The following is a 24491-nucleotide window of genomic DNA, read 5'->3' as shown; positions in this document are numbered from 1 at the left end:
GCACAATCTCCTTCTTCACCACAGTTCCAAAAGCAACCATGGGCAGAGATTTCTAAGCCAAGATAAACTATTTCAAGTTATTAATTTCATTTTGTAACAGCAATGCACAGCTAATACATCCAATATAGTAACTACCACTATCACTGTAGCAACAGTAATCTAGAATATTACATTTTCACAAATTGAACTTCCCCAGCTCAGCACTGGGATCAAGAAGCAGAACTATTACTATAACCCTGAGGAGTCGCTCTTCTCCCTTCCAGTCACTGTTACTCCCACCTCTCATAACAATGCCCCCAGTTCTGGAAATTTGTGAGTATGCCCTCGAGTGGTGTGTGTGTGTGTGTGTGTGTGTGTGTGTGTGTGTGTGTGTGTGGTTTATATATGCGTGGGCACATGTATGTGCAGGTAGAGGCCTGAGACTGAAGAAAGAAATCATACTTGTTTGTTCTTCCCTCTGGTTTAATGAGGCAGGTTCTCTCAATAAAACAGTTCCCTTCCAACGCCAGGTACTGGTGGGTCACCACACTCACCCGGCATTTATGTAGATTCTGGGGAATTTGAACTCCGGTTGTCACACTTGCTCAGTCAGTGCTTTAACTATGATGGTATCTCTCTGGTTCCCTTTGATTGTTTTTAATTTATACAGGATATCAATATTTAATCCTTCCCCTTCCCTTTTACAGTTGGCTATTTCTCAAACTTTTCTAATGTCTACAACTCCCCCTTTTCTACATTCTTAATCCTATTTTGGGCTTTGCTTTTGAATGACCATTTGAAAAGGTGCCCTGTCCACCTGACCATGTTTAAAGCTGTATCTATTATTCCAAGAATACGATATAAACTAAAATGGTCAACTAGTCCTGCAGTATTCTATATTCCGTTTTCCTTCTTATCTGATCTTTGCTTTGCATGCTCCCAGGCTCCAGTCACACCGTACTGGTGTTCTCGGGGTCATGGCCATTGCCTTAGTATAGCTAATTCTTTAAGGTGAAATTTCCATTTCTTTCTTCTTTTTGAATACTTTTAATATGAACCAATTTTAGGCTCACAGAAAAGTCACAAAAACACACCAAACTGTAAACTCCTTATCCACGTTCCCCTGTCATCCATCATTTTAAGTAACCACAGAAGAATGATCACAACCAGGTAACACTGCTAGAATACTTTCAACTACAGATTTTATCGGAAACTGCTAATTCTCTTAGTGTTTCTCACTCTCGTTTCAGCCAGCATCTCCCCCTGGAAGCCATCTCTCAGCTCTTTCATCTTCTATGCACAGAAATCATGCTAAGTGCTGCGTCTAGATGCTTTTCCTTTTACAGCCCTAATACTGAGACAGGTTTTAATGGATCAGGAATCCAGGCTGTCATGTAGGAACTTATTCCGCGTTCCTCGAGGTCGCGGAAGCTTCGGGAGAGGCAGGAAGAGGAGGTCTGCGTGGGTAGGAAGGTAGAACCCAACCTGCGTGTACAAGTCTGGTGGAAACAAACTACCTTGGTAGCAACCAGCCTGGTCTAGGAGAGCTTTCCAGAGCCCTGCCCACAGACTGGCCCTTGGCCTATCCTTCAGGGAAAGCCCTGCCCACTTGACGCTCTAAGCACCGCCCAGAGTCTGTGTTCCCGCCCCTTCGGCCTCGCCCTCTATCTGGCTGGTGCTTTCCAAGGTCTAGTCTATCCTGGCCTCAGAAGCTTGTCCCTCCCTTAGAGCAGCCTTCTGCCCTCCGGTTCGAATTTTTCTCCTCAGGCCCCGCCCCTGCCCGCAGGCCTCCGCCTCTTCTCAGGTCGTCCCCTATGAAACGCCGGAATCCTCAGAAGGGCGGAGTCCGCGGCGCGAAGGGGCGGGGCCTGAGGGTGTGGAGCCGCTCCTTTCTTGGAATGCGGATGGGGACCACGCCCCTGCGCTCGGCCGTTGCCAGGAAACGAGCGTCGACGCTCTAGCTGGGGCCGGGCCCGGCCAATGAGCTGGTACGCCGCTGTCTAGCGGTGCGTCACTGGGCGGTTGCGTGAGGTGCGCGGGGGCGCGGGCTGCGTGTGGCGCTGGGCGGGGCGCGGCTGGTTCGCCTGAGGAGCGATGGCGGCGGCCTGAACTCACCTAGCCCGGCCGCCGACAGGCCCGGGCAGGGCGGCGCGGTGCAAGCGAAAGAGACGCGTGGGCCGCAGCGCGCGCAGACGCGCAAGGTGCCGAGGGGACTCGGGGTGACGGCACGGGGTTTGGGAATTGCTGGCGTTGAAGGGACAGGGTGAGGGGTTGGCAGGTGGTGAGGGGCTGCGAACGTGTGAGGTAGCGGGCAGGGGGACAGCCTAGGTGCTGTGGACCGGGAAGCCGACTAGAGGAGATTCTGGGTCCAGATCTGAAGGGCCCAGTTGAAGGAACTCATGACCACCGTTTGCAAAGGGTGTGGGTTCGCTGAGCTTGGAAAGGTGAGGGACGTCCTGGGACAAGAGTTGAGGGAGTAAGGCCTGTGCGAGGATGGGGGAGCGTTAAAGGCCAAGGCGGGAACCTGCGGGGCATGGCTGCGCCTTGATGTAGGAGAGGAAAGAGGGCTTGGTTGTGAGACTTGGATGAGAGATGAGGTTGGTTGTGGGGCCTCCTTGGATGTCCTGTCCAGGGAGAGCAGTAGTTTTAGATCAAGTACAGGTGCAAGTGTTGTGCACTTGCCCGCCCTGTGCCCATAGATGTTTTAGAAAGTGATAGAGAGGAAAATAATCACAACAGCAAACCAAAAACACCACACACAAAGCAGCATCATGAGCAATAATAACTGTGATAATGAAAATGTTTGAGGTTTAGTCATCCACAGAGTAATAATGGAGCCGGAGTTTCCTCAGGTTCTGTTTTGTAAGGCAGACTTTAAGATGAGACACTCATAAAGTTGTTTTTTTTTTTTTTTTTTTTTTTTTTTTTTTGAGGGGTGGAGAAATAGAACTACCCATATTTTCTCTCAGCCTGCTCTGCTTCTGGACACTCTTACTACAATCCTCCTTACCTATAGCTGTCATCTGTATTTGACTGTCAGTTGCTAATTCTACATTCATGGAAGCCACATGGCTTGTCACATGCAGCACTGTATTTAGGTTTGCTCTTAGGAGTTTGAGAAGCAGGAACAAAACAAGGCTTTGTGGAAGTAAATTTTTGTACATTAAACTGCTCATACACATGTTTTGACCTATGTGCATATTTGTGAAATCAAGATGCCAAACACTTTGACCACCTGGAAAAGTTTTCTCTATTCTTTTACAGTTCATCTTTTCCTCTGTACCCTGTAATTAAGTTCATTTTAGTTGTATTTTTCAAGCTGTACAGACATGAACTTGGGAAGTTGGTCTTACTCAGTGATATGGCCATTTTCACATCTCTGGATCTTCTCTGCTGACAGTTTGCTATGTAGTTGAGGCATCCTGAGCCTCCTTTAAGCATAACAATATTTAGGTCTATGAAGACTATCTCTTGAGAATTTGAGGCAGCCTCAGTTTGTATCCTGTTAAAAAAATCTCAGCTTCAGAGAGAGTTGTTTTATCCTGTGATATATTTTCTTCTCTCTGGAGACCAAAGAGGTCTGTGATCTATTTTCATTTCTTCTTTCTGCAGGCCAGAGAGGCCTTCTTCATAATGATATGCCTGGTCAGATAATCAGAACTTTTTAGGACTGACAAGCTTTACAGGTTGTAGTAGTGGTCCCTAAACACTGAGCTGTGTGTGGATCTAGTCCATGGTAGTGTTCATCTGTATAAGACAGGATGGAAGAACTAAAGTTATATCCTGGGGGTGTGGCTCAGTAGGAGTATGCCCTTCCATGTTCAAGACCCAACAGTTTGATCCCAATACTGCCAAAAGAGGGGTGGGGTTAACTTACTCTAATATTATTATTCTTACTTTGGTGTTAAGGTGCTCTTTGCTCTTTCAGTGAAGAAATTAGTGATAAAGTACGTGGTAAGTTTAAAGAAAGTCATGAAAATAAAAAGTTGATCATCTTTTTAAAAATAAATATTTCTACTGGTTTATGAAATCCTGACATTCAGAATGATAGTGGTGTGTGTGTGTGTGTGTGTGTGTGTGTGTGTGTGTTGTTTGAAGTCGAAGAACCATGTACTTAATATAGTAACTTAATATAAGTTACATAAAATAATTTTATGTAACTTTAGATATCTGAATAGCATGCATGCTTACGTATTATGTTAATTCATATAAAATCAAAGCGACATGCTTTACATAGCATCCTCAAAATTTGTTGAATACCTTGTGAAACAGGCAAAGGAAGGAATTTTACAGATGAGGAATCAGATTCAAAAGCTAGCAGACTCACAGAGATAGAGTAACAAAACAAGTCAGTTTGTCATCTTCATAGTGCTAGTGACTAGAGGAAGAAAGATTTGTAAGAGAGAGTAAAGGCAGTGCGGGCAAAGGGCACATTATGTATTGGAAAAGTTGTGATGAAGTAGAGGACTTCATACCTGCAAGAAGTTTTCTTTATGATTTGTAATTGTTATACTAAAAAAAAAAGGTGTGAGCATGTCATAGGTATGAGGGCTTTGATTAATAGTGTATCAATGACATGGAATAGGAATTGGGTGCATATTACTGATAATTATGTTAATCACATGTTAGAGAATTTCTTTGCCTTTTTCTCTCCTTCCTTCTCCCTCCCCCACTCCTTTTTGTCCCCCCCCCCCCCCCCGTGCCCCTGCTGAGGTCTTACTGTGTAGCTTGGCTGGTCACAGAGATGTGCCTACATGGGTGTTCACTACTGTGGCTGGCATGTTAGAGCATTCTTAGGATCTATCTAAATTCTTTGTTGTACTAGAGAAGGCACAGAATTTGAAAAGTTTTTGTTTGCTATACTAAACTTTTTGTTGCCACAATAACACATTAATTAAAATAGATTTTAACTTCTGATATATAGAGGAATGGTAGGTCTGAGAGGATGTAACCTGGATCAGGATGCTGTAGTGATAGAAACATTTTTGTAGTGGTGTGTACTGTTAGTAAGGGCTAGGAAAACAAATTCATTTATTCTTTCAACAAATTCTTGTGAATTCAGTCCCATAAGATAGCAATAGAAATAAGTTATAGTCTTATGAAGTTTCATAGAGTTCTCATTCTGGTTAGGGGAGAAAAAGATAGTTTTAGTTTAAAGGGAGAATGTGAAAATATAAAAAGAATGATATGATTATTTCTCTGTATCTGTCTCAGTCCCTGTGTTCTAAATATACATAGGCACTTACGCAGAAATCTCCACAGGGATCTTTGAATTAACATGCCTGAAACAGAACTTAGTCTTTTTGCCCCAAAGATCCTTTTTTAAATTTTTTGCCATCATCTGCCCTTATATCAATCCAGAGGATGACTTTGGTGTCACCCTCTATTCTTTTTGCTCCTTTACCTCCTAAATTTGGTCAGTCACTAAGATGATAATATACTTTCCTCCGTTATCTCCATTGCCACATCATCACCAACTTTTGCCTGAGTCCTAAGCTTTTTGGCGCTTATCTAAATTTTTAAAAATGTCTATTGCTTTAAAAGTTGATCTTTTCTTGCCTATTCCTAGAATGATCTTTCTAAAAATACAAACTCAATCATGGAACTATGCTGCTTAAAAAAGTTGGCTCTTTGTAGCCTGTAGGACTACATCCAATTTCCTTAATATGGCCTCAACTCACCTCTTCATGCCTTGTCTGTTGCCACTCCCTCCTCTGTGTTCTAGCTTGAATAAATTGTTCACAGTTCTCTAACAAACATGTTACTTTTTTAGCCTTGAAATCTTTGTAAAAGCTGCTTCCTCTTCTAGGAACACCTTTTCTTCTCTTCCCAGTGAACTTTTCATACCCTTTAGGATCAATTTCACCCAGTCTTTGACTTCCTCTTTGTCACCCTCAAACAACAGGTATAGAGATAACCATGTGTGACACTGAGGAGTTCACTGTTGTAAAGACAATCACTGTGTGCGAGAAGTTCACTGTGCCTTATGACTGAGATGAAGAGATACCTATAAGAGGCCCAGGTGGTATGGGGAGAGGTGGGCTGTATTCTGAAAGCCCATTTGTCTGAGACATTGAAAAGCAGGGATGGTATGTGTGAATTGAGCTCCAGATAGGCTATTGAGTCACCCCCTTCTCCACCTCTCATTTCTACAGGTTTTATCAGGTCTTTCCACTTTCAGTGTTTGGGGCAACGGCTTTATGCCAACAATCAGTCTTGCTTAGGAAGAGGTTTGTTCTCGGAAGGTCATTTGGTCTCTCCTTGTCTGGTAAAGTTATATACGTCTATCTATCTATCTATCCCTTCCTACTTCTTTCTCTTTGCCTCTCCCAGGGCAAAGGTTCTTTAGAGAGGCTGAAGCTGAGCCACTTCCTGTCTCTGTTGTCTTAAGGTTGGTTGACAGCTTTTGGTCTGTGGGCCTGTAAAGCTGTTTTTATTGTGCTTTGGACCCTGAGGTGAGTGGCTGACTCTGGCTATGTGTAGATCAGGAAGTCAGTTGCTTCTTCCCTACTCACTGTGTGGTTTAGCCTGAAGATAAAATAGGGAAGACCTAGGAATCTATCTTTTTTTTTGGACTTTGCTTTGGGACAAAGGGCATCATAGCGAATGCAGTTTTGCCTCTTTGCCAGGAGTTTAAAGAGGTGGTAGGAATACCAAGGAAAGACCTTTCTGAAATTTTTTTCAGCATGCGAACAGGGCCTAGATTAAATGTTTAGTTTTGACTTCTGAGATGCTGATTTTATGTGGTTCTTTTCCAAGGCCTGCAGGAGGTAGTTCAAAAAGGCCTGGAGGTCAGTCTTACATCTGTAGGTGCTTTGTGGTGGTTAAAGGAGGGGAGGAAGACTGGGTACCTTAGATATTGCACGATGGAAACAGTTTGTTAATCTTCCAAAACCTGGAGGGGTTTTGTTTTAGACACATGAAAGGCTTATTTTGCTGAGCATCCTGAGACTTGAGTGTGCAGAACATACTTTAGAGCAGGTTAGATCTCTTATCTCAGAGGTGTGAGCATCCTATCATACAGGATCAGAAAGGAAAAAAAAGAGCAAAGAAACAGTTTACAGAGGATTTGCTTTTTGTCTGAAGTGCTGTTACCTCATTTACTTCTTAAAAGGAGTAGTTACTTTGTTAGGAATTTTTTTGGACAAGGAAACAAGCTCAGATCTGTGGTTTATTTAATATCACACAGTTAAGAGATAGTACACTGAGATTTAAACTTTTGTTTGAGGAATTTTAGAGCTCAAGCCTTACCTCCTATTTGTGTTATGCTTTTCCAAGCATAAGGTTTCTATTTGTTTTCAGTGCTCAAATGAGATATGTTGTAGAGAGTACTCTGTAAACAGTGATATTCTTGTATCAGTCAAGCTCCTTGGCAGGTGGCAGGTGGCAGATGGCTCAGGCTGGGTTTCACAAGAATTTAATTAATAATGGGACTATATTTACAAAGGTATAGGCAGTGATTAAAGAAACCGGCGGAGGCTGATACATTATCAAAGGCTAATAGCAGTAAGAGTTTTTATCATTTAACTGTGGGGTTTGTGTTTCTCAGCCTGTGCCTGTCTGGGACCTCAAATCCTTGGGATTTGAGTATTTTTTCCAGTGCATTCTTTCTGTTCTTAGCCACTAGTGTGCAGTTGTTGATAGTTTATAGGATGCTGTGTATGAAAGAGTGAGCATCCATTCTGTGGCTTTACTTTCTCACTTCTCCTTTCTTCCTTACTGTTAGTCTCCTGAGTGAGGGGGCAGGCTGAGGCTGGAGTGGGAGTGTGGAGGGTGGAGGATTTGGGGGGCGGTGAGGTGGTAGATACTTCCCTCTGTCTTTGCATTTATATTTACTTGAGGGGACACTCATCCTGTACTGCTCCCTCCCTCCCTCCCTCCCTCCCTCCCTCCCTCCCTCCCTCCCTCCCTCCCTCCCTCCCTCCCTCCCTCCCTTCCTTCCTTCCTTCCTTCCTTCCTTCCTTCCTTCCTTTCAAAAAAGATGGTATATGCTTTTTTCCCCTCAGATATTGTATTCCTTATTTTTGTCTGCTATTCCTAACTTATTTATCCATGTGATCTTTTTCCTTTCTTCAGACTTATTTTCTCATTTGACAAATATCCTTGAGGCTGGCCTGGAACTCACTGTGATTTTCCTGCTTCAACCTCCCAGGCCTGAGCCAGCAGCATTCACTTCTGAACCATATGAACTCTTGACTCCCAACCTCCTCATTTTTCTACACAAATGACCCTGTTTTCATCCTTCTCTGTGTCACTGAATTTTGTTCAAGTATTTTATACTCTAATTCTCAGTCATTCTTAGTCATTCTAACTATTTTTCTGAAATTATATTTAAAAAAATCAGTAAAACCAGTGGACAGTTTTCCCTCTTCATTCTACTTGTTCTTTTTATGGGATTATGAGGAATCTCCAGTCTCTTGAAACATCCATACCTTAGTTTCTAGATTATTACTTCTTAGGTGTCTCTAATTTCTGACTATCTTTACTGTTTTTATTTGGGGTGTGAGTGTGTGTGTGTGTGTGTGTGTGTGTGTGTGTATGTATATGTATATATATATATATGTAATATATATATGTAATATATATATATATATATATATATATATATATATTTGGTTTTTTTTTGGAGGGACAGTGTTTCACTGTGTACCCCTGCTGGCTGGTCTGAAACTCTCCATGCAGATAGTCCAGCTGGCTTTGAACTCATAGACCTTTGCCTCCTGAGTGCTGGGATTAAAGGCATATACAGCCATGCCTTGTATTTTTATTTTATTTTATTTATTTATTTTGAGAAATTATCTGGTTATATAACCCAAACTTTCTTCCCCCCCTCAGCTTCTCAAGTGCTGGGATTATAGGGATGAAGATTTCATCTGGCTAAATATTTGTCAGTGAATTCTCATTGTGTTTTAGTTTAGGTTTTTGTTGTAAAGAGGCACCATGACCGTGGCAATTCTTAAAAGGAAAAATATTTGGGGCTGACTTACAGGTCCAGAGGTTTAGTCCATTATGGTCATGGTGTAGAGGCAGATAAGGAGCACAGAGTGAAAGTTCTATATCTGGATTGGCAGAGAGACAGATATTGGACCTGGTTTGAACATTGGAAATCACAGAGCTCAATCCCGGTGACAACAAGGCTGCATCTACTCCAACAAGGCAAAGCCTTCTTAATAGTGTTATTCCTATGATCCTGTTGAGGCCATTTTCATTCAAACCACCACACTCTGCTTCCCAAAATCCTGTTTTTTTTTTTTTTTTTTTTTTTAAGATTTCACATTTACCTTCTTTCATGATGCCATTTCGCAGCTTCATTGATCACTTATGGACTGGCAGCTCCTGAATTTTATAGCTCTAGTTTACTTTCACTCTTGAACTTAAGTCTGCTTGCTGTCTGTCTGTCTGTCTGACTGTCTATCTATTTTTGCCAGTCTCACAACCCAGGCTGGCTTCTAAGTTTTGTAGTTGAAGATTATCTAGGACTTCTGCTAGAATTGTAGGTGTGCACCATCATTCCTGGTTTATGTGGTGCTGAGGATTGAACCCAGGGCTTTGTGCATGTTGGACAAAGTACTCTACCAATGGGGCTGCATTCCTAGCCCATTTTCTGGATATTAGAAGTATTCTTTAAGTGTCTCAAAATTTAACATGCTTAAAACTCTTGTCTGTTCTCCTCCTCTCTGTCTTCTCTTTTTCCATCTTTTTTCCCCCCATCTGACTTATTTTTATCTGGCTAATTGGGGACCTGCTATATTAGCTCAGACTGGCCTTGAACTAGTCTTCCTGCTTTAGTCTTGAGTGCTGGCGTTTCAGGTGTGTAATATACTTGATCTCATCACCTTTTGTGAAGCACAAGACAGTCGACAGGGCTCCCAAGTCTCTAGTGTTAGGTGCATTAATCATCTCTCTTGCTCATCTCTGGATGTGCCAGGCCTCACTGTTTTCACCCTTTGATTTAAATCCAGAGGCAGATTATCTTTAGTTATATTCTAGACTAGCTGTTTACCACCTGCCTTATTTGAGGCAGTTTGTCTAGCTCCTTTGGGCTTTGATTCCCTCAGTTGTAAAATGAGTATATTAAAAAGTAGTGCTTTGAGCAGAGCTTGGTATGTATGTAGTAAGTGACATATGTTTGTATGTGTGTGTGTATATATGTACATTTATACATACACATATATGTGTATATATGCTATTATTATATTGTGCCATTGTTTCACAAACATCTTTGGATGCTGTGTTGGTACTGGGATTTCAAAGGATGAATGATATGACTTCCTGCAGAAGGAGAAGAAAAATGGTTAAATAATTTCCAGAGACATTATAGATATGAATACTCATTGCACAGGACATGTTTAGATAGAGGTGAATCTAAGATTTAGCTTTTTATTGGTATTTTTGCTATCTTACCATTACTTTAAAAAAAAAAGAGAGATCTTTTTAAATTTCTTTTAAGTTGTCTACTGACATCTGTCTATCTCTGCTCTACCTTATGATGCTATCTGAAGTATTTTTAAAGGTAAATCTGATCTTATGTCTTGGTTGAAAACATTTTTGTCTCCAGGATGTCAGTAGTTAAAACTTAAGGTTCCTGTAGCATCACATTCAGTGGTGTTTGTAACCTTCACTCTTTTCAACTCAGTACCATGCCTCTGCTCTCTAAGTAGTGATTAAGCTTCACTAAACTTGCAGCTCACTTTAGATTTGTCATGCTTTTTTCCCTGTGTTCTACTTTTTGCTAGACTTTTTATTTTTGTTTGTTTTATGGAGATTTCTTTTAGCTTATATAGCTCAGGCTATAATACAACTCATGATTCTCCTGCCTGCCTTCCCAAGTGCTGGGATTTTAAGGCCATTTTGAACATTGGAAAGCCATTTTGCCTGACTTTATTGTTTTTGCTATGAAGAAAGCTCCTCGTGTAACTGGTGTATCATTAGAGACCTAAGTCAGATACTATCTCTGTGGAGCCCTCTTACAGCACCCCTGGCAAAGTTAGTTGCATCTCTTCACTCTTCTGTTACAGTTTTGCAAATATTTCTATTTATTTTGCCTATGCTATGCCATTTTTGTTTTACCTGTATTTTCAGGGCTTACTTAGTACAATGTCCAGTACTTCTATCAGTATTGTTATACATTGAATTAATCAGTTGAGTATGCCTCTCTTGATCTGTAGGACTGGCCCTTCCCTGTATAAGGTCATTTTTACAAAAGGTGTCCTTCAGCACAGTTGCCACCTTCCTTTAGTTGTGATGTGATTAATTGTAAAAGAAATGGCTGAAAGGATATGTTGGTTAATATAACGTTAGGTCAAAGTGTGGCACTTGAATCAAATTTCTGGGTTCTTTCAGCTCCTTTAGAGTCTAAAGAGGAAACACAGTTGAACCACATCATTCTGTGAAGAGCTTTTGCTCTTCAGAGACAGTACTGATGAAGAGGTGTTAGATATGGTGGAGAAGGAACTGTGGGTTATGGTCTGAGCCAGTAGCTAGTTTGAAATATGTTACCTCTTTGTTCATTCATTGAGCCTGTATTTATTCAAGCACTTAACAAATAGATACTATTCTAGCCACTGGAGATGCAAAAGTAAATAAGATAGGCAGATCCTGCCCTCTAAGAACCAATTTCTTGGTAGAGAAAATAGCTAGCTAGAGAAGATAGGTTTCAGATAATAGAAACTATTAAGGGATTATGAACTAGAAAGTGAAGATAGGAAGATAAGCTGTTTAAAAAATTGTTAATTACGGAGAACTTCTCTGGGAAGATAGATAGCACTTGAATAGAACTGTTGAGAGCCAGCAGAAGAGCTGGAGAACATTCTAGACATAGGGAATAGAAACTATTAAAGAACTGTGTGACTAAAGCATCAGTGAGGAGGAGACTGACAGAAGCTTGTAGAGATTACATTGTGTAGGCTTCTATAAGGTAAAGAATTAGGACTTACTAGTGTGATAGGAAGCCATTGAGGGCTGTCCAACAAAGAAGAGGTATAGTAAAGTCTAGATTTAAAAGCAATATGGTTGCTAAATGGAGAATGAACTCTCACGATGGCAAAGATAGAACTAAAAGCCAGGCATGGTGTCTGGCAGGGGTGAGGCACTGAGGCAAGAGAATGAAAAATTTGAGGCAAGAATGATGAACTAACTTACATAGTGAGTTAGTTTAAAGCTAGCCTGTTCAGTATATTGAGAGCCTGTCTCAAAAAAAGCTACATTAGAAACTATTATAATAGACATAATTTGATTTTTGTACTTTTCGTCCCTGTTGTTTTCTTTTTGAAAAAAAGTCTATGAGACAAACTATGTAGCTTTAGCTTGCCTTGAACTTTATGTAGTCCAAGCTGGCTTTGAACTCATAATCCTCTGGAATGACAAGATTTGTTGAATGAATTAGATATTGGAAGGAAGAGGATAAACAAGGGACTTTGGCCAGATTTTTGATCTAAGCATATAGGTGAATGTTTGTGACATTTGAAAAAGGTTGAGGAAGCTATAAGTTTGGTGGTAGAAATGAATGCATTCTATTTTGGGCATGTAAGTTTCATATACTGTGTGGAATTGTGTAATTTGTGTGATTTTCAGTGGAGTGCTTCTGAGTTATTGTTTCAGGGAAGTTGAGAGAAGTGAGCTTGTTTATCCTTTTCATCTCCCTTTGAATTAGATTTGCAACACTGGACTGGACAGTGAACTCTGGCCTTGCTACTACTCTAGTTTGGTGTAATCTGTGGCTCTGTGGCCAGCTACTGGCTCCTACAGACCGGATGAAGCAGATTGGAGACAGAAGTGGAGAAAACCTCCAGCTGGTACATTCTCAGAGTGTAGTCCTCTGGCTGCTGGCCCTGTCCAGCCTGCCTCATGGAGAAGATGAACTGGCTGAGCAGGCTGGCCTCCCGGGTTCCTGGTCACCGTGTACCTCAAGGGGCCAGTCTACAGACCCCTGTCATGGCTGACCCTGAGACATGCCTCATGGTCTTCAAGAATCACTGGTCCCAGGTAGGAGACTCCATGACAAAATACCTAGGCTGTTACCCGTCCCAAAGTTCTAACCTTCTGAGTTTGATATTATCCCCCCATTCAAATGTTACCTTCTCATCTTAGACTCTTCCTCTTTCCTGTTTTTTGCCTCAGGTGGTGCGAATCCTGGAGCGGCAAGGCTCTCGGGCAGCTGCTGGAGGTGCAGATGATCTCAGTGCTGTGAGAAACCACACGTACCAAATGCTAACATTGCTGGCAGAGGATCGAGCAGTTCCTTCAGCCCCCTCAGGCCCTGGGCCCCTGCTAGAGTTTGCTCTGCGTGAGGATCTGCTGAGCCGAGTATTGACATGGCAGCTGCAATGGGATGAGTTTGGGGATGGGGTCGAAGAACGGCGGGCTGAACAGCTGAAACTATTTGAGATGCTAGTGAGCGAAGCTCGGCAGCCTCTGTTGCGGCACGGGCCAGTTCGTGAGGCTCTGCTTGCCCTGCTTGATGCCTGTGGCCGCCCTGTGCCCAGTAGCCCAGCACTGGATGAAGGCCTGGTGCTACTTCTCAGCCAGTTGTGTGTGTGTGTTGCTCGGGAGCCTTCATTGCTCGAGTTCTTCTTGCAGCCACCCCCAGAGCCTGGAGCTGCTCCACGTCTTCTCCTCTTTTCTCGCCTTGTCCCCTTTGTCCATCGAGAAGGCACCCTGGGTCAGCAGGCCCGTGATGCTCTACTTCTGCTCATGGCTCTGTCAGATGGGAGCCCCACTGTGGGCCGCTACATCGCAGATCACTCTTACTTCTGCCCGGTTAGCAAACCCTAGGATGGGGGGGGGTAGGGTGAGGCATGTGAACATTGGACAGCATCTTTCTATCCAGGAGACGTGGAAAGGCTAGGAATCAAGGAGGTCCTTTTGCTTCAGATTTGAAAGCAACTCCTTGATGTTGGAATGGGGATGAAACATGAGCATAGCTAGATAGGGCAGATGTTGTAGGTGAGGTCCTGATACATGGCAACTTAATACCTGCCTTGGTAGTATCTTTTAGCTGTATTCCCATAAAATCTTATGGTTAGTTAGTTCCCTTTTGTTGTTATATTATCTGAGCCTTTGGTAACCCTCCTTAGGTGCTGGCCACAGGGCTGAGTGCCCTGTACTCCTCACTGCCTCGAAAGATTGAGGTTCCAGGGGATGATTGGCACTGCTTGCGCCGGGAAGACTGGATAGGAGTGCCTGCCCTCGCACTCTTCATGAGTTCCCTAGAGTTCTGCAATGCAGTCATTCAGGTAGGGATAGTATTCCTAAGCGGTATGACACTTGGTCCTTCTGGGAAGTTGGGGTGAGAGGGTCCGTTTCCTGGAGTTCTGCTATAGAAATTGGGGTTATTATGCCTATCTTTATGCTCCCTTTAGGCAGTGGATTCTTGATCATCTCTTTCTTCTCTCTTGTTCTATCTAGGTAGCTCACCCCCTGGTGCAGAAGCAGCTGGTTGACTATATCCATAATGGTTTCCTGGTGCCTGTCATGGGCCCTGCCCTGCACAAGGTAAGAATGATAGTGAGTCATTCTTGTCTGGAGGGTGGTTGACCAGTGAAAGGACTTATATGGGAGGCAGTGGGTAGTGCTCTCCTTCCTTTTTCCCTTTCTGATACTTCTTGTTTCCTAGAACCCAGGGAATATGAATCACTATATGTGTAGGGAAACCCTAAGTCTCCAAATGTTCCCTTTCCTTCATCCAGACCTCTGTGGAGGAGATGATCGCGAGTACCGCCTATCTGGAACTTTTCCTGCGGAGCATCTCAGAGCCTGCCTTGCTCCGTACCTTCCTGCGATTCCTGTTGTTACATCGGCATGATACCCACACCATCCTTGACACCCTCGTTGCCCGTATTGGCAGCAACTCCCGGGTATGGCTCTTAAACTCTGTCCTGGCTTACTACCTGGGTGAGCCATCTTTCTCTGATCTCTATTGTCCAAGAGTGTTCCTGCTCTTTTTTTGGGTTTTGACTCTGGCAGTCACTTCAAGCTGGCACTATGTAGCACTAAACTTTTAGCCATTTTGAGTACAGAATTTAATTTATTTCCCTGTTTTTCATTTGTGCATCTGTAGTGCAGGGCTCTAGGCTTTGCCGCAAAGTAGTGCTTGTAGTGTGGTACTGCTTCACTGGTTCCTTAAGCTGTTTACCACTCTCTCAGCTGCTGTGGGTGATGTAAGAGTCTCTACTAATAAATGTGTCTCTACTAGTTCTTGTAGGCTTGCTGTCTCTCCTTTTTGGATTGACTGCATTTGAACTCTAATCAGGGCACAAATCCACCTGCTTACCCACTTATATTGCCTCTACTTGCACATTTGTATTGCTACAACATCCTGTTGGGTCACTGGATGCTGGGGATATCATGGTAGATATTGTTGCTGATACCTTAGAGCTATTTAATGGAGAAAATAGATAACAAGTTACTAAAATAGTTGAAAATTGAGGTTACTGTTTGCAAAACAAACAAATAGTTTAGAAAAGAATGAATTGGCTAGAAGAGAAGATGTCCCAGAGGAGGTGACGTTATGCCCAGGATGATGGAGTATCTCTTGAATATTAAGTGAGAATAATTTAGGTAGAGGGACCAATATGCAAAGGGCATGTGATAGGGGATGAGTATAACGTATTTTAGGACTGAATGATCTCTGTGACTAGAGATGGCTGAACAAGAGGGAGAAAGAATGAGAGGAGTGAGAGTTGAGACGATTAGGACTAATGCATTCTAGAGAGGAGAGAGAAAAGAAGAGGTGAGTATGTTCCTGATATCAAACACTTAATTTTATAAAGGTATACATCTTTTATCCTTATTTTAAAGGTAGGGAATGCCTGTGTCTGAGGTCTATCTAACCCCATGGGTTGCCCTGACAGTTATTCCCTCAAGGTGCATTTCTCTATCATCCTTTTGACTGTCTGTCATTTTTCATCCTAATCTTACTTTTGTAGTTTTCTTTCATGGTTTTTAGTTTCTAGCACTTCTATTAGTCTCCAAGGGTTTTTAGGAGCTTTTCATGTTCGTGGCTTGTTCCTTCTTCATTGCTGGTTCTTACAGTAACTAGATCTCTTCTGATTGCAGGATACTCATGATAAATATAGATGATTTCATTTCCACCTTCCAGTCCTTTAAGATAGTGCATTAGTTTGACTTCTGTGCCTTCAAGTGACCCACTGGCTAACTTGTTTGTGGGCTTGGTAATCTTTGTTAGTTTCTAATTGCTGTCAAAACAAATGACCACGGACTTGATGAATTAAAACAATAGTTTTTCATTCTGAAGTACACATTTGGGCTGTTGTTCCTGGTGAAGGACCATCGCTAGCTTGACTGCTTTCTTCCATTCTCAGAGCCACAGCTGTGGGTCACATCCCTGCTATATTTTGAGCCCCTTTCTCAGTTTTTCTTTTCTTTACAATGTTTTCTTAGGAATAGTGCCGTGAGCCAAACCCTGGGTCTTGTGTGTGTGTGCTAGGCAAGCAATCTACCTCTGAGCTACATTCCTAAGCCCTCTTTCTTTTCTTTGAGACAGTCTCACATTCTAAACTCTGATGCTGTATATCATAACCAGGGCCTCTTGCATACTAAATAAGTACTCATCACTGAGCTACACTGTGAAGCCCCATAGGGTTCATAATTTTAATCACATCTGTAAAGTCTCTTTTGGACTGTAAATGCTTACGGGTTCTGGTGATCAAGTCTTTGAAAAACTAAATTGCTGCTCACCTTACTATTGAGGAGTCTGAATTCTCATTGCTAGTTAAAGTGGTCATGTAGGAAATCTGTGTTGCCCCAAGTGTGAACTTTTTCCATTTATTGATCCATTTAATTCTTTAGTAGCCATTTAGCAAGCAATGCCAAGACTATACAAGACAAAGATATCTGATATATTTGCCATAAAGAAAGCATGAAACATTAAGGAACTCAGAGCTATGAGAGTTAGCTTATTGCCGGTCTGTTATTTATGTCTGGCCAGAAAGGAATAAAGCTTTTCTGTTTTAAAACAAAATGTTTTCCTGCTCTTGACCCTACCCACTTACTTTCTCCTTTTTCTGTCAGTTGCTCTGAGCTCTTTATCCCACTTCCTGAGATACACTGGTGTTGGAGAGGTGACTCTGACTCAATACTCATAGTTCCACCTACTTCCCAGTTGGGATTCTTCTAGGTTCCCTCTGATTCTTTATTGGTAGCCATCCAAGTACTATTTGGCTACAGTCCCCTCTGACTGACATTTGCTTGGCTATCATATTGCTGTAGTTTCCTTTGAATCATTTACTTTGTTTTAGTCTTTCTTAGTGTCTGTTTTTCTGGGGTCTCATTGAAACATTGATGGAATCAGTATGTTGGTCAGATAGTCTTCAGTTATGTATATGGTCTGTAGAATTCCAGTGGATTTGACATGATTATTTATCTGTGAATGGTAAAGTCTTGCTCACAAAGATTATGTGTTTATCTAGTTAATACTTGTATACTGATTATGTGCTAGACCTTGGCACATGGGCCAACTAGGAGTGGCTAGTTGGGTTGGGGGAATGGTAGTTCCCATTGGTAAATAGTTTGGAGGATAGAGAGCTCCTATGGTGACTCCCTCCCTCCCCTTCCCCCTCAGCTCTGCATGGTCTCTCTGAGTCTCTTCAGGACCCTTCTGAACCTCAGCTGTGAGGATGTTCTGCTGCAGCTGGTTCTCAGGTACCTGTGGGGGCAGGGCTGAGGGATGGCTGACCCTCAGGGCCTAGTATTTTGTTGGGGCGATGGGTGTATTGGGGTTGCTTATGAGCGTCTCTTGGAGCTTGCTTTAGCATTTTAGTTCACTTGCCCTGCTCTTCCAGGTACTTTGTTTTTCCTGATCACCCTTTTTTCTTTTGCTCTCTCCCAGGTATCTTGTCCCATGTAACCATGTGATGCTGAGCCAGAAGCCAGCTGTGCGTGATGTGGATCTTTATGGACGGGCAGCCGACAAGTTTCTCTCCCTAATCCCACGCTGCTGTCGACACCATGCCCCTAGCCCACCTCGTCCTGAGCATGCCTCGTGGGCACGAGGTGGGCCTAGCAGAGAGCCAGGGAGAAGGGAGGACATCACGGGTATGGCCTGGGTTCTGGGTGAGCCTAAAGAGAAAGCAGGGCTTGGGTGAGGGGAGGAAGGTGACAATATGTACAGTCCTTCTCTAGGGAGATTGATGAGTGGTCCTGCAGAGAGGATCTTTAGCATTTCCAGAGAAATATAGGGTTACCTTCTAGCCCTCCTCTTCTTATTTCAGTCCTGTATTCTGTTTGCATAATTTCATTTATGGAGGTGGTGAGGGAGGTGGTGAATTAGGATAAATTAGTCTAGAGACTGGAGAGTCAGCTATCAAATTGGTTCCATTTCTACCTCCTCATTTTCTTCTTTTTTAGTCTCTAGATCTCTTGTCTCCTCTTGATCTTTTCTTGGTTTTGCTTATTTTTCTTTTTTTCTCTAAAGGCCCTGGAAGCCCCAGTGTTGATTCTTCATCCGTGGTAACAGTGCCCCGGCCCTCCACACCATCTCGTCTGGCTTTGTTTCTCCGTCAGCAGAGCCTAGGTGGCTCTGAGTCCCCAGGTCCAGCTCCTCGATCCCCAGGGCTTACTGCATCACCAACCTCCAGCCCTGGTCGAAGACCCAGTCCTGCAGAGGAGCCTGGTGAGCTAGAAGACAATTACCTGGAGTATCTGCGTGAGGCACGCCGTGGTGTAGACCGCTGTGTCCGAGCCTGCCGAACCTGGTCTGCCCCTTATGATGGCGAGCGTCCCCCACCTGAGCCTAACCCTCTTGGCTCCCGGACTAAGAAACGCAGCCTACTGCCAGAGGAAGACAGGGACAATGTGAGGGAAGGAGAGGAGGAAAACCTAGGGAGTCGGGGGCTAGCTGTGGGTGTAGGGGATACTCCTGGCTACCTACCCCCACCCCAGCTCAATGGGGTACCAGGGCCATGGCCAGAAGGAGCCAAGAAGGTTCGTCTGGTGCCACGATTGGTGTCACAGGAAGGAGTTAGGGAATTGTTAGAGGGTACCTCTGAGGGCATGGCAGGACTAGAGAGCTTTGGGCAAGAGCTCCAGGAGCTGGAGGTGGCATTGAGCAATGGTGGAGCTGGCTCAGAGCCTCCCTTAGAGCCTCCACTACCTCCTGAGGAGGAGGAGGCCTACGAGAGCTTCACCTGCCCTCCTGAGCCCCCTGGCCCCTTCCTCAGCAGCCCTTTGCGGACTCTCCACCAGCTGCCCAGCCAGCCCTTCACCGGTAAGCTATTTGACCTAAGCCTTCGCTCTGTGTACTCTTGCATGTTCTCAACATGTTTGTGCCGATTTCTAAGACCTTTTTGGCTATGCCATTTTTGTGTATTTGCCTGTCATCCATTTTGCTTGAGTCTCTTCTACATTCATATCATGTCATACTGTTTGTTGATATGTCTTTCCATGCTTGTGCTGGTTTGGATATTGACTTATGTCTGAGCCTTGTATGTCCTTATATGCATGTTCCTCCTTTTCCTTTAGTCTGGCCATTTTCTGGGATTTGTAAATAGGATGCTCTGGGCGTGATGAAAAATACATTTGAGCCACATGGATGATTGTACTGTCCTGTATGAAAGACACACGTGCACCTCTGTTTTGTGCCATTCCCAACAGTGTGTATTTGAGTTTTCAATCTTATGCTAGGTCTCTTATGGTCCTGGAGTCAGCCATTTTGGTGTTTTCCTTCCTGCACAGAACCTTCTGTCTCTTCAAAGAAGGGCCCTATTTCATTTCTTTCATCTACTGTCCTGTACTTTCTTGGTTGCCATGATTTTCCAATATACTTATTTTAAGGACATGATTAATAAGGATTGGATGGTAAGCAGTACTTCTCTTTGAGGGGAAATGACAAAGTATGGTTCTGAGTGTCCCTGGTAGGCCCTTTTGGATAGATGCCCCTGGAGCTAGACCCAACCTGAGATTTTGGGCTGACTCTGTTTTGTTTATGAGCAAGACAAGCCTTTATCAGGCTCTAATGTACATCTCAGCATGGGAAAACAAAGCAGTCTGGGAAGCAGTGCAGTGGCTAAGGTTAAGACCATAGGCTTTCGATTAAGCAGACCTCAAGTTAGCACCTATCGTTAGTGCTTGAAAATCATTTACCATTATATTGGCACATTGTGAAAACTCAGCAAATAGTAGCTTTTCACTGGGATTATCATCAGTGAGTTATGGAAGATTTAAGTTGACTAAAACACCACCTATCCTAGTTGTTGGTATCCAAGTTTATCTACTATGTATCTTGGAAAGCTTGGGACTATCTTGTTATAGCACCATATAGGGCCATATTCCTTCTCTAGCCGACTATAGAAAACTATCTTTCTATTCATTTAAGCCAGGGCTCCACTCCTTTCCTGCTCAGTGCCTTTAGGAGGTAGTGTGGTTTTTTTTACTACAGTCTTGATGTGTTAGTAAAAGGAAATCTCTTTCCTTTTTCTTTTTGGTAAAGTTATTTGCGGTGTTTGTATTATCCTTTACAAGATACTCCCAGGGAATGAGCAGAAGGAAAAAGTTAAGAGATTTTAATAGGCTCTTAAGCTAGTATTACTTTTGCTTTATGGCTAGTAATATGGATACCTCCAGCAGATGGTAGAATAAAATCTTTTAGGATTCACCACCTCTTGTTTACTATTCCAGAATCGTAGTTGTGAGTACAGCTTCATCTAATTCTCTCTTTCCTCCAAAAATCCTTCATTAGAAATACTGTGATGGCTTTAGTGGTCTAGTGTCCTGTTATGTCTTAAGGCATCTCTCCGAGGACATAATGCTAATCCCTTCTTATCCTGAATCACTTTTCTGTTCCCCAACTAAGCTATTCTTTTCCTGCAGTGTCTAGTTTACTTCACTCACTTCCCTGTTCCTGAAAAACAGAGCTAATGTTATCTTTGTTTCCTTAAAGACTTAATACTTGCTTTGAATATCATAGTTTCTTCTTTGTTACATCTCTTTTTTACTTTCTTCGTGACCAGTTTCATGTTACTCTGTCTCACTTGGAACCTTATTCTGTGTTTTGGTTCTCTGTATTCTGTTGTATTCTTGAGTGAAGCTTCTTAGAAAACTGAGAAATACAGTATAGGTTATGATTACAATCAAATGAAAAAAATTGCTAGATCTTGTACTTGATATTTGACATCAGTATCTCATTGGTCCTCTTAATTATCATATGAGGTAGGTATATTTATTTTACTACAAACAAGGAACTAAATGTTGGTGAGCTTTCAGCTTATCCTGGCCCAGGGCACGTCTGAAATCTGAGATGAGATCTCTGATTCTAGAACTTAAGGTCCGACTCATAGGTTATAATGTCTGTAATGGGCATCTGGATTGCCTTAGTTTTCTAGAGAAACTGGTCACAGGTCATTTGACACACTCAGATACTTAATATAATTTCATCTAGTGGGGGTCTTGTTTGGGGGAGTAATGCGTGCAGTGTGCATTGTGTTCAGGCCTTGTATCCTTGTGCCCACCCCCTTCCCAGGCCCCTTCATGGCTGTGCTCTTTGCCAAACTCGAGAACATGCTGCAGAACTCCGTCTATGTCAACTTCCTGCTGACGGGGCTGGTGGCCCAGCTGGCCTGTCACCCCCAGCCCCTGCTCCGCTCTTTCCTGCTCAACACCAACATGGTCTTCCAGCCCAGTGTCAAGTCCCTGCTGCAGGTGTGCGATGCATGCATGCATGGGTGCGTCCAGGCTCAGTGGTGGGCCAGGCCCACAACTAGTGACCTTGGGTGGGCTGGGAACAGGTGCAGTGGTACTAGAAAGGCCTTGTATAAACATGGAGCCACGAGAAATGTCATAAGTTGTGCTTCCTAGGTGCTGGGCTCTGTGAAGAATAAGATTGAGAGCTTTGCGGCCTCCCAGGAGGACTTCCCTGCCCTGCTATCCAAAGCCAAGAAGTACCTCATTGCCCGTGGGAAGCTGGACTGGGCTGAAGGTCCTACAGCAGGACCTACCCCCCGCCGCTCTGATTCCCTAGGTGAGGACCACCTTCCTTTATTCTCCCTAGATATCTCAGTAGCCAGCATTAGTTAAGATCCACAAACTGGTGAGTTGTTTAAAAGCAAGTCTTCATGCCAGGCTTTGGGTCAGAGAATAGTTATTTTATTAAAAGAGCCTAATTGACAGTATCAGCAAAAACTGCGGACGGGTCTAGGGGCAAGGAAGGAGAAAGAAGTTGTTGGGTTGAGGTATTGTGAGAATTTGATATGGTATGTGGCCTTGAGTAATAAGTAGGGATTAGGTAGGCATAGAAGTATTCTATTCTTTTATTCAGGAGAGATCTTAGATTTTAGTTGGAATAGGGAGTTTTACAAGGTTGTGGAACAGTTGGTGGTAAGATAGGAAAACTTTGACCAGAGTAAAAGTGGTTTTTAGAGTGGCAGTTAGGCTGAACAGCAGTTGGATCTTTCAGTCACTTAGAAATCAGGAGAGACTTAAAAACCTGCATGTGCTCAGTAATTGCAGGTAATTGGCACTAAGAGAAGGGATTTAGGAAGAACAGTCAGGACCAGGAAGTTTGAAAAGAAAGAAAGCATGTGATAGGGCAGAGATAGGAAAGAAGTTTTTGCAGAATATGTTCAGTGGTTGGGAAGCATTAAATGTGACAGTCTGAGTTCATAGTTTATGAACTATGAGTTCATAGGCATGAGATAGAAGTTTTGGGAAGAAATTATTGACGTTAGTGATAGTAGAGCCAGTCAGTGTAGGGAACATCACAGGTGTTTTCAGGGTTCTCCCAGGTGGAGCTAACTAAGCTAGAAAGGATAAAGTAGGAATGGCAAATTTTAGCCAGAGGAAGCTACTGATAGATGTAAGGCGCCTGTTAGATCTCAGGAAGGTAGGTATCCTCCACACAGAAGTGAGTGTGCTTTAGAGAGTTTGAGAAAAAGTTGGTGAGTAAGACCCTGAATGCAAGGTTAATAAGTCTGTATGTTGTCTCTGTAACCAATACGAATTGGTGAATAAAAACATTTATTATGATCTGGGGGGATATTTCTAGGCTCCATAGTGGTAAAGTCCAGAAAGTAAGACAGAGGACAGTATTTTAGACAGCTCTATTCAGTTTAAACAAATGTGAATTTGTCTGGGTATACCCAATGGGAGGGAGGTCTTGGTGGATATAGGAGAAGGACTGATGAGTGATGAAGTAGTAGTGTAAGGAAGTCTACTGTTGATGGGCACTAGAGTGTGAAGAAATGAAGCAGTCCTGAACTACAGTTGTACATGTAGGTATTGAAGGAGCAGAGGATGTGGGTCAGCTCTAGGTAGGCAGAGCAAAGTAGAAGCAGTTGTCTCTATATGTATGTAGGTCTAGAGTACAGTGGTTCTTAACCTGTGGGTCATGACCCCTTTGGAGCTCTCATATCAGATATTTACATTACAATTCATAACAGTAGCAAAATTAGGTAGTGACAATGAAATAATTTTATGTTTAGGAGTTACCACAACATAAAATGTATTAAAGGGTTGAAGCATTAGGAAAGTTGAGACTTAACTGATCTAGAGCATGATAGGAAACAAGAATTAGGGCATATTAGACTGAAGAGAATGGTCTTGGTGGTGGTAGAATAATGATTAAATTCTTTAGGGGGAGGGACTATGGAGAGGGAAGGAGTTGTAGCTGGGAATAAAATAGTTTAAATATTGGCTGTGAGGAGACTTGATGGAGGGGAAGTGACTGAACAAGCTGGATTTGGTGTGAGACTGAGAAAAAGCATCTCTCTCATCTTCAGTCAACTTTAGAAACGAGACAAGAAATGGACTTCAATTCATTTCTTGTTCATCTTGTCCTTCTTCCAGAACCCCAGGGGAAAAGTTCAATAACTTAAGGGGATTGGGGAATCTCTTCCTCAGACTAAGGCAGGCTCCCTGATCTAGCACCTTCTTGATACCCCTGTTTATTTCCAGTGAGGAGCCGGAGGCCATCCTTGGGGGAATTACTCCTGCGGCATGCACACAGCCCAACCAGGGCCCGACAGGCGGTACAGGTTCTTCAACCTGGGCGAGATGGAACAGGACTTGGACTAGGTGGGGGCTCTCCAGGGGCTTCAACTCCAGTTCTGCTCCCCCGGGGTGGGGCTTCTGAGCGCCAAGGTGAGGCTCTTCGAGTCAAGAATGCTGTCTACTGTGCAGTCATTTTCCCTGAGTTTCTCAAGGAGTTGGCTGCCATCTCCCAGGCCCATGCTGTCACCTCGCCTTTCTTGTTGGATACTTCAGAGGAGGTATCTGTTCCTCCCATCTCAGGCTTTGGGCCCCTCAATCCTTAATTTTCTTCCATGGACAATCAGGGCCTTCTGTGTTCTGGGCTGAAATCCAGGACACGGGCTCCTTTTTATGTTTGGAGGCAGTGGCAAATGGACTTTTTAATTTATTTCAGATGAATGTTTTATGAGAACTTGTTGCAATATGTATAAAAGGGAAATCTCTATTCTGTGCTCAATTCTTCTTTGCCACCCTTTATCTGTGGGGCTCTGGCCCTATGAAGGTTGTATATAGGTGGGGAAATGAATCATCAG

General features: G+C 43.2%; 1 protein-coding gene across 13 annotated transcripts; it reads left to right on the top strand.

Annotated features, from left to right (window-relative positions):
• Window positions 1-2050: 2050 nt before the first annotated feature.
• Window positions 2051-24403, top strand: Fhip1b (FHF complex subunit HOOK interacting protein 1B). 13 transcript variants are annotated; one of them, XR_015685795.1, is made up of 12 exons: window positions 2051-2180; window positions 12632-12963; window positions 13099-13284; window positions 14055-14213; window positions 14386-14472; window positions 14667-14834; window positions 17561-17640; window positions 17828-17991; window positions 18413-19204; window positions 21455-21656; window positions 21790-21952; window positions 23884-24403. XR_015685795.1 is itself a non-coding variant. In XM_087659034.1 (12 exons), the coding sequence occupies exons 2-12, from the start codon at window positions 12826-12828 to the stop codon at window positions 24240-24242; spliced, it is 2475 nt and encodes an 824-aa protein (XP_087515160.1). In that variant the 5' UTR covers window positions 2051-2180; window positions 12632-12825; the 3' UTR covers window positions 24243-24403. The 13 variants fall into 13 exon arrangements, 7 of the variants coding, with proteins under 7 accessions (XP_087515160.1, XP_087515177.1, XP_087515152.1 ...); XR_015685794.1 differs by having other exon boundaries at window positions 17828-18033; XR_015685797.1 differs by having other exon boundaries at window positions 13099-13737; window positions 18413-18610.
• Window positions 24404-24491: the final 88 nt, after the last annotated feature.

The sequence above is a fragment of the Rattus norvegicus genome, chromosome 1 (assembly GCF_021556685.1).
Source record: "Rattus norvegicus strain SHRSP/BbbUtx chromosome 1, alternate assembly SHRSP_T2T, whole genome shotgun sequence".
In the NCBI taxonomy this organism is placed as follows: domain Eukaryota; kingdom Metazoa; phylum Chordata; class Mammalia; order Rodentia; family Muridae; genus Rattus; species Rattus norvegicus.
Note: the sequence above shows the minus strand (reverse complement) of the source record. Positions and strands in the feature narration are given on the sequence as shown.

Excerpts from the sequence above, each read along its gene's own strand:
- Fhip1b (NM_001005538.2), top strand. The coding sequence starts at position 12,826 with ATGGAGAAGATGAACTGGCTGAGCAGGCTGGCCTCCCGGGTTCCTGGT. Across the intron at positions 14,835-17,560 it reads GTATTGGCAGCAACTCCCGG|CTCTGCATGGTCTCTCTGAG; the intron begins GTATGGCTCTTA and ends CTTCCCCCTCAG. Across the intron at positions 21,634-21,789 it reads GTGTCAAGTCCCTGCTGCAG|GTGCTGGGCTCTGTGAAGAA; the intron begins GTGTGCGATGCA and ends TGTGCTTCCTAG.